The 9,142-nt window shown below is 36.5% G+C and overlaps 1 protein-coding gene across 1 annotated transcript; it reads left to right on the plus strand.

The window, feature by feature from the left end:
* On the plus strand, nucleotides 1-8,097 carry LOC128178818 (zinc transporter ZIP1-like). The gene is made up of 2 exons (XM_052846183.1): nucleotides 1-340; nucleotides 6,440-8,097. The coding sequence occupies exon 2, from the start codon at nucleotides 6,759-6,761 to the stop codon at nucleotides 7,857-7,859; it is 1,101 nt and encodes a 366-aa protein (XP_052702143.1). The 5' UTR covers nucleotides 1-340; nucleotides 6,440-6,758; the 3' UTR covers nucleotides 7,860-8,097.
* Nucleotides 8,098-9,142: the final 1,045 nt, after the last annotated feature.

A 9,142-nucleotide genomic window follows, 5' to 3' on the forward strand; every position in this document is an offset into this window, starting at 1 on the left:
TGTGATGCAATGACTGCAACTCAATGCGCGTGATTACGAGGTCTAGGGCAGATCAAGCACACAGCGCAGGTGGCAAGGGGACCATTCATTATACATCATAGGTAACTTATCGGAGATTAATGAAGTAAACGTTAGAGCCGGTGAATTACTGGGAGGGCGGGAGAGCCAGGTATCCGTAGATCAATAACTGATTCAGCATGGACAATTGTGTAGACAACACTCGTGGTCACCGGAACAACCGAAGCTGAACGTGGAACGGAGAATTCTCGGACACGCTAGCTGCTGAGGGAGATACCTGACAATACCTGGAGATACCTGGACATAACCGGGCACCCTACAGGTAAATCTGACGATTGTGTTAACCTTGTGATTAATATCAGACTGGGAAGATTTTAGTGTTAGGTCCTTTCATCCAAATGATTTTCTTTTTGCGTGATAATTGATAAAAATTGAAAAATCCCGTTTAAGATTAACGGTAAAATTGTTCTATAATATATTATATGTACGTGAAAAATTGACATATGGGAAGTTGTTTATTTTAACGATCTGATAATATTTTAAAACAATTTATATGCAACATTTTCTTTGAGATGATTATATATTATTCATTGGGAAAACTAACAGTTATGTATGTAATGAATGATTTAAAGGTATACCCGGAGTCGAACTCCGGCTTGGTTTTGTATTTATAAAACAATAAACTATGGCGATGTATTTTTTGTCAGTATGAATATTTAATGACGATCGCACTGACTACAATGATATTACATAGATTGTTGCGCCTAATGACTCTGATCAAGTTTCGTGTTCACTTTCAACTTATCAATCGATAGATCTTTGATCAGGTTGGATCGTCCGCCATGCGTGATTTGGCGCTCTTTCGGAGGCTGGGGTCCTCTTTTCCTTTCCCGTCGTTCATTAGAATCTCGGAGACAGCGCTGAATATGGATAATTAGTGGTTTTACAGCAGAAATACAATAGTTTCCTTGCGTGAAGAGATGTGCTTTATCTCATGAAATGTCTTGTTAAGTTTCTGAGCATATACGAGCATGAATCAATCTGTGTGCCTTCGATGTATCACGGACAAGGAAAATCTTTTTGCCACCCATTCAAGTGTATTTAAACAGCGGTAACAAAAATATGTATTTTGAGACCGATCGTTTCCTGATTAGTAAATTCATAAAAATTTGTCGAAGTTCAAACAAAAAAATGCTTACAACAAGAATTTGATTTTTCCCGTAGTAATTAAATACAATTTCAATAGAGGTGTTTGATCTTGACCCAGCCCATTCATTAACATTGTTCGATTTAAATATTTTGGCAGGGCACAAATTTCGTTTTGATAGAATTATTTTAAAAACGTTCATCGATTCTCAGACCAACATAACGATTTTGATTATTTAAATTGGTCCATTGTTGTCGTGATAAATTGATGTCTCACAAGATGCCACTTTTTTGTTATTGATTGGGAGAAAACAACGAGGAAAAACACGAGTATAGGGCTCAAAGTGTGCTTGGTAATTTCTTGACTTTTATTTATGGAGCAATTTGTAAATGTAATATAGAGATACGATTGATAGAGATCAGAAAGACGGTCTAATGCCGCCTATCAGCGCGAGCCATGGATCAGATGTAGAGAGGGTATCGATTTCACTAAAACAGGCTGATTGCATAATAGGGTCCATTTTGGCGGTGAGGTGATATACAGACAGAGAGCCAATGTAGATAGGACCAGTGCATCTTATCCATTCTCTCGCATGTAAATTATTTAACAAATTCGACATGACTTAAAATCGAAGGAGATAGTTTGAACAACCAAATATTTTGTTTTAAGTCCACTTTTATTGGTCCTTGAAATGATTTTAAAACTCAAATTTCGATAGTTTTTCAATTCATGCATTCATCCATAAATCAAACAAGTACATTATAGAATTCGAAGACAAATTAAGCCTTTATCCCATCAAAGAATTATAATTTGATAAATTATCTTTTTCGAAATAGCAATATAAGTAAAAAAGGAAAGTAGGAAATACTATTTGAAATATATACGGTAATAGCTTCGATCTCTCGTAGATATAAAACATTTAACTTGTATCAGATTTTCTTGTCATAATTTTGGATTGATCAATAATTTAAAGGAACGCATATAAAACTGAGTATTTAAAGTGGTTCTTGGCTCCTGCGCGATGACAGTAAATAATAATGCTCGTTTGGGACAATCATCGAAATTTTGCCCTATTGTAGTATTGGGATTTCTACAGTTCAATTCACATCCCACAGATGTGAAAAATATAAAACTTGATATTCTAAACTCTGAATTTTTTTGGGATGAGGTGACAATGATAAATTACTCGGAGTGATAATTTGGAAACGCACAATCGGCTCATTAGTTCGAGTTTGTGATAATTTTTCGGAGGGGGTGTTTAATTTTTACAAAATGCAAGAAAATCCTTTCAGAAATTAATGTCCTCAGTGCCGGAAATTAAGGAGGTTTCACACTGCCGAAAAGTTCAACATCTACAAAGAAACTTAAGTCAGAAATCTTAAATAATTAAAAAAACCCATAAACGGAACTTTCGCTAGAAATCTTCATAAACAAATCGCTGAAGATACCTACTTAAAGGACGCGTACATGACTAAACCCGATTAAGACTGACTAAGATCTTTCATTTGTCTCAAAGATCCGCTTATAGTCGAGCACATCTATTCCAATACACGGAAAAATATGGTGGGGGTAACCAAATACATGTACACGTGTTCATAAGACATAGGAATCGAATATAAACTTTGTCGTTGAACAAAGATGTACACCGAAAAGAAAAGAGAAAAAAAAAAATGTCAACAGATCGACAAGGACGTGGAAGAAATTGCAGATAACTGGTGCAAAAACATAATTTCAAAATTTTAAAATTTTAATTTCATTCCTAATTCTAAATCAACTGATGCAAAAGTTCGTCATCAGCTTAATTAATGAATAAGAGGACAACAAGGACCAGTTTTTGTAAAATCTGATTAAGAAATATCATTAAAATACGAATCCTAACATAAACAAATGTTGGAGGTAGATCATTTTAAAAAAGAAAATCTCCTGTATTTCGATGAGCCAGTGTTGAGTACATGCGATACACGTGCATGCATGCCAACTGTCGGCATGGCTTGTCGTGACTGTTGATTTGGCAAAGGGTAACTGCTGCTCCTGAAGACTTTACACTTACAGAAACTAAATCGATCAACGGGCATCTTTGTTTTAAAACAATGATAAATATGGTTTGACAGAGCTTTCTCCAAGTCTGTGAAATATTTACGATCTCTTCCTGAAGTTCCAAGTAGCCTGGCGTGGTCCGGATCGTTAATACAAAGTTTTGCCCCCAAGATTGCACATCTACCATTGATTGATTCAAGACTCACTTCCTTTTTGGTTTCAAATGTCTTAGAAAGAAAAAAAATGAATAAAAGAAAGGAGAAAAGTCATAAAACTGAAATTTGAGCAACTGATAGTTATCAGAAAATGGATACTATATAGTAAATGATTGTAATGTATACGTTCTAACCGATTTACTTCCCGTGAACTGGACTAAATTTGAGATCTGTTTGGCGCAGTGCTGTCAAATTACTCAAGTAAAGCCAGAAAAAACAGATGCGGCCGCTCTAGATTCCAAAGCTTTTAGAACTGAAGTCGTTTCTTCCTAATGTTCAGACAAAATTGATAATGGACCATGCACAGGGCTTTCAGACATACACATAACTTTGCCGTTAATTCTCCAGTGGACTGCATTTAGCTGTAAGAATAATAAATTTCTGGAGGCTGTCTAAATGCGTCTATTGTCTAAACTTGGTTAGTGCCTAGGATAGAGAAGCACGGGGACTATTCCTTGGGGTTAATTAATCGCGGTCTCGACAGTCTTAACGTTACAGCCATAAAGGAAGAAATGACGTGTTGGTGAATATTTAAGGATTAAGTTGTTCCCGGGGGACGACCAGTATTGGGTCCGCTTCCAGGCAAAAAACAGTTCTTCTTCGTGTGATCTTCAAAAATACCGAGCCATCTTGCAGTGGGGCTATAGATTTATTAATAAGACCGAATTACTGTGTCTGCTTGCTAAAACTAATAACAAAGATTCATGCAAGCCATGATCCTCTGTTCTAAACAAAATGGCATGCAATGCCGGGTATTATATACACTTGGCCAGTTCTCGTCCCTATAATATGTTGGGGAAAAATATTAATAATATTTGCAGACATAAAAGAAACTTGGGGTCTGAGTTGCCCAGCTGGGCTATGGGGATAAGGTGAGTCCCCACTCAAATGAGATTATTATTGAACAAGAAGTTTTGTAAACACTGCATTGAAAATTTGAAATTATCAACTTGAAATGCAAACGGTTTTAAGGAGGCCGACTTTAGTTTTCAATGCGCATGTTTTTGCGCATTCTAGTATAATACAGTTGATTTATACTTCTTATGAGATTTTTCGATATCATTTTAAAATTGAACACAATAAATAAAATACAGATAAAAATATTTATATTTTTTAAGGAAATTTTTATTTTTTAACGATTTTTCCGTTGTGGGGTAGGGGAGCGTTGCCATTGCGCTTTTATGACGTTATGATAAAATGAAGCATTACAGGAGAACGTTATAAGAAAAAATAGCATTAAAGAAAAAGTAAAAATTGTACGCCGTTGAAATATTATATACAGAATGATGCTATCCTCGAGAACATTTTCCTTATTTTTTGAATGAATCCATTTTTCCAATCTTCATTCGTAATGATACAAATATATAACAAAATTTGTTGCTATTAATTATTTGAGATGGCCACCACTAAAACCCAGAGGGTAGAATATAGTATTTATTACATATAAGGTAAAAAGCTATTGTAGTGTAGTATTTTTTTTAATCTGCATTGATGTGGGAAATGACAGTTTCCTATATATTCCTATAGTGAATGTACCTCTATTTTGAGATGGTCCCTAAAAAGAACCAGACGGTCGATTTTCTTGAAACTTCGCAAATAAACTTAAGTTGGTTTACATATGGTTAAAAAATAAAGAGTTTTGCTATTGTTGTTTTTCCGCAAAAAAACCCAAATCGGCCTCCTTCAACGTGTTATAAAAAGGGGTATACATATTGATGAGATTCAGAAATATAACCTGATAAAGTATGAATTTTGGTGGCTTTTAATTACACACAATGTCAAACATACCGGTATATATTTCAAGAGAAAAAAATCACTTTAACCGAAATAATGCCAAGTAAGGTTCCTCTTTAATTAATCAAAATTCATTACCGAGTATGGTACATGCTGTAATAAAACAACAATACTATAATACTATTGTGTGCCGTGATATCGGTAAAACTGTAGAATTACTCAAAGCTATGATGAATTCAGTGGGCAAAAGTGCTACAATCTCTGTTTTTGTTGGGTAATTCAGGGCTTTTAGTGATTATAAGCATGGAAGGAGGGTCAAACAGCCTAACGAAATATTTGTCATTGCGTTTAATTACACTCAATGGATATAGATTAAAAGCTCGATGAAAAGTCAGAGAGGGGAATCGGGAGTCTCCAGCAGGCAAATATCACTATTGTCAGCCATTCCAACTGTAAATACCTGGAGACGAAGGGTCAACAGGAAATCTGCCATATTGCCCGCCTCACAGAGTTATTGAAATAATGTCGTTATTTCTCAAATAGTTGTGTCGTGTTAAAGTGTGTTGACATCTAAATTCAGCGTTCACCAAGGATCGATATTAATGAGGATTAATTAACTTTCTTTAATATTTGAAAACGTTTAACCACGGGGTGGCGCTGAATGTTTACGTTTATCATTAAATCTAATCGCATCTTTGTATCATTTGGACAAATCTCGGCTATGACTGGGGTCTTTATTATAATAAAGCATACTGTCTTGCTGTGGTATAGAAGAATTCTGATATCTCAACATATATTTGCTTTTAAATCACTCAGGCCAAACTCGGCATCCCAATCAATTCTAACACAGTGAGTCGCGTTTACTGAACACGCTGCTAACCCATTATATATCAAGAAAATCAACACTCGCCTTTCACTTAAAACAGACAAGTGATAATTTCATGAAATTACTTAAAGAAGGTCTTCCCAACCCTTTAGAATTTTACAAATACCCAAACACATCACGCAGTGAAATCAGTAAGAGTGGCTCTTCCGCATTCGACTCGCCACTAAAAGCACCCAAGTTTTTATCGAGGATGAGAAGGGCAAATTAGCTTCATGACATGAAAATCAGATCGAAAAGGCATTGTCAGAAATCTGATGCCGGTAGGTAATCACACAAATGGAACGACACAAAAAGCGATAGCCGCCCATTGATTGCCAAAGGTCCGTGTTTTTCTGTTCAGTGTTGGTCCATTTTTGTGCATCAATCCGAGGATTGTTGGTAATGTTGTGTTTTTATTTTTAGGACCTTGCAATGGGACGAAATTAAGGAGGTGCCGATGGAAGTTAAGATATTCCGGCGTTAGTTATTAGCATTGAAGTACAGCGGATTGCAGCCCTCATATGTGAAGCATCAATATTTGATTCTCTGCGGACACGAATTACCCCGCGAATACTTAGCCAGTTTCTCTTCTTCGTTACTAGTAAAATGAATGACAATGTCTCCAATGCGACGGTAGAAAATTTCGTCAAGTTCACGTCACGTGAGACGACTTCAAACCCATAAATGTTAGGCTCCAGAAACAAGGCGGCTTTGGAATTGAAGTCAAAGAATAATCCTACCAATGTCCCCACCGGAAGTGGACATGGATGTCGTGGTGGCAAAAATAATCTCGCTGATAATATCCACCGTGATATCCGTCCTCCTAGGGCTCTTCCCGTGTAAACTCTACCAGCACTTTGCCGAAAACATCGCACGAATACAGAAAGCAGTAGATTATTCCATCTCATCCATGAAGTGCTTTTCCGGGGGCATATTTCTTGGAACATGTTTCCTTCACCTGATTCCAGAAACTCGTAAAAAGATCGAGGCTGTGATGACCCAGTCACGGTCCTACTCACAATACCCTGTGGCCGAGTTGCTCACTGTTGTAGGTTTCTTCGGAGTTTTGTTCATGGAGCACGCCATTAGGTCTCTGTACAAGAAACTCCAGCGTTTGACGGACAGAGAACGAGATTATGATGGTGGAAATATGTTTGCGTTCAGCAGTTGCAGATTTGGAGGAAGTGAAAGTGATTTAGACGAACATAGTGTAAACTCTATAAGCATGCAGGATACACTGCAAGCTGAACACAACACATTCATTAAATCGACGGAACAGGAAGAAACAAAGGAAGCCCCGGAGACTGACATCGAACCAGCGCCCCTCCAGGATCTTCCGGTAAAATCAGTTGTGTCAGAACTTAGCAGGGGAGATGATTCCAGAAAAGGACAGATGAGGTCAGCCATTTTTATTACGGCCTTATCCTTCCACGGTGTGTTCGAAGGAATGACTCTAGGACTACAGAGTATGGAGAGTAACGTCTGGGTCCTATGTTTCGCCATCACAATTCATCGGGGGATATTGGCTTTCGGAATGGGGCTAGAACACATGAGAAATGAGGTAAAACACCGTACAATGATTTTCAGTGTTTCTTCATTTTCTCTTCTGGCTGCTGTGGGAATTATTATCGGGATCGCTATTTCAACAGGTGCACAGCTTTACGAAGACGTTCTACTTCCTGACGCCATCTTACAAAGCTTGGCTACAGGAACACTGTTTTATATAATCTTTTTTGATATTCTTTACAAGGAACTGAACGGAAACAAAGAGGTCAAAAAGCTGTCGTGTGTTTTCGTTGGTTTCTCTGTCATGGCCATAATATTTGCAGTCACACGAAGGTGACATTCCTATGGATACATAGGACTTACCAGATTGCTCTATTTTGCTAACTGTTTTGTATTGTTCATATGTATTTTTGTTGCTTGATAATGGTTCTTTTTAAAGCCCTAAATATGAATTGGTTAATGAAGAAATACATCAATAAATGATTGAACACTGGTGTTAGGCTGTGCATGTATAATGATAGAATAGCCATAAAGTTGGATTTGTATAATAATAATAAATGTCAACGCTTCAAAAATTCTGATAAAATTGTTTTTAGATTCAAACACTCTCACATTATCCGTATCTATAATATAGGAAAACACACATTTGCAACCCAAATACGTAACTATCGTTTAGCAATAACTGACGAAATATTTACGCTCAAGTTAGTAATCAGAATGGCTCTTATTAGATTGAGCAAATGTGTACCTATGTCAGAAAATGTGTTCATAAGACATGTTAAGTATTTGCAAACAATACACTGGAATTATTTAAGGAATTTTCTTTGAGTATTGCGAGGTGATAATATTGGTCGGGGCGTGGTCAAATCCAAAAAAGCCCAAAGGGCTTTATGAAAGATTTGACCACGTTCCGACCGAAATTATCACTTCATATTACTAGAAGAGTGATTCCTTTTTACTTATATTTATATTATTTCCAATTTGCACACTTTAAAACAAATTTTAAAACCACTGTTGTTTCATGTAGCACATGCTGTGTATTATTACGAGATGCAGCCAAAACCGTTTTTCGGTTATGCTATAAGACACGCTGATTTTGTGTCGCTCGTCCTTTATGAAATTATTGGGCTATAGGCTTCAAAATTAATGTATCACAGACAAAGACTGTTGAAAATGTAAATATTTAGAATTGTTGAACACCTTAATTACATTTAAGAAGTTTGTTGAATTTCTCATTTTACATGCTTATTATAATGACGAATTTAGCTGTATCTATAAAATTCAAAACTTAGATTTCCACAGGAAAGGGTAGAGTTTAGCGGTGATATGAATGAACCCAGTTAAGACTGGCCATAACGAATTTATCTATGACGTAATCCCCTGCACTCTCATTGGTCGGTAGACAATTCGTGGTTTGCATGTTAGCGAACTGTTTTTCGGTCTTAGTAGATTAATAATCATTATGGACCGATCTTTTGCGCAGATTAGTTTTCTTCCATTATGGAAGAGTGAATACGTTGTCGCTTTCAATTAAGTAATGTAAACCGAAGGGAATAGTCTCGGACTTTTATCTCATTGCTATCGCCTGACAACAAATTGCACTGCAAATTATTTTCCCTA

The sequence above is a fragment of the Crassostrea angulata genome, chromosome 3 (genome assembly GCF_025612915.1).
Source record: "Crassostrea angulata isolate pt1a10 chromosome 3, ASM2561291v2, whole genome shotgun sequence".
Classification (NCBI taxonomy): Eukaryota; Metazoa; Mollusca; class Bivalvia; order Ostreida; family Ostreidae; genus Magallana; species Magallana angulata.

Coding starts and splice junctions, on each gene's coding strand:
- LOC128178818 (XM_052846183.1), top strand. CDS start 6,759: ATGTCCCCACCGGAAGTGGACATGGATGTCGTGGTGGCAAAAATAATC.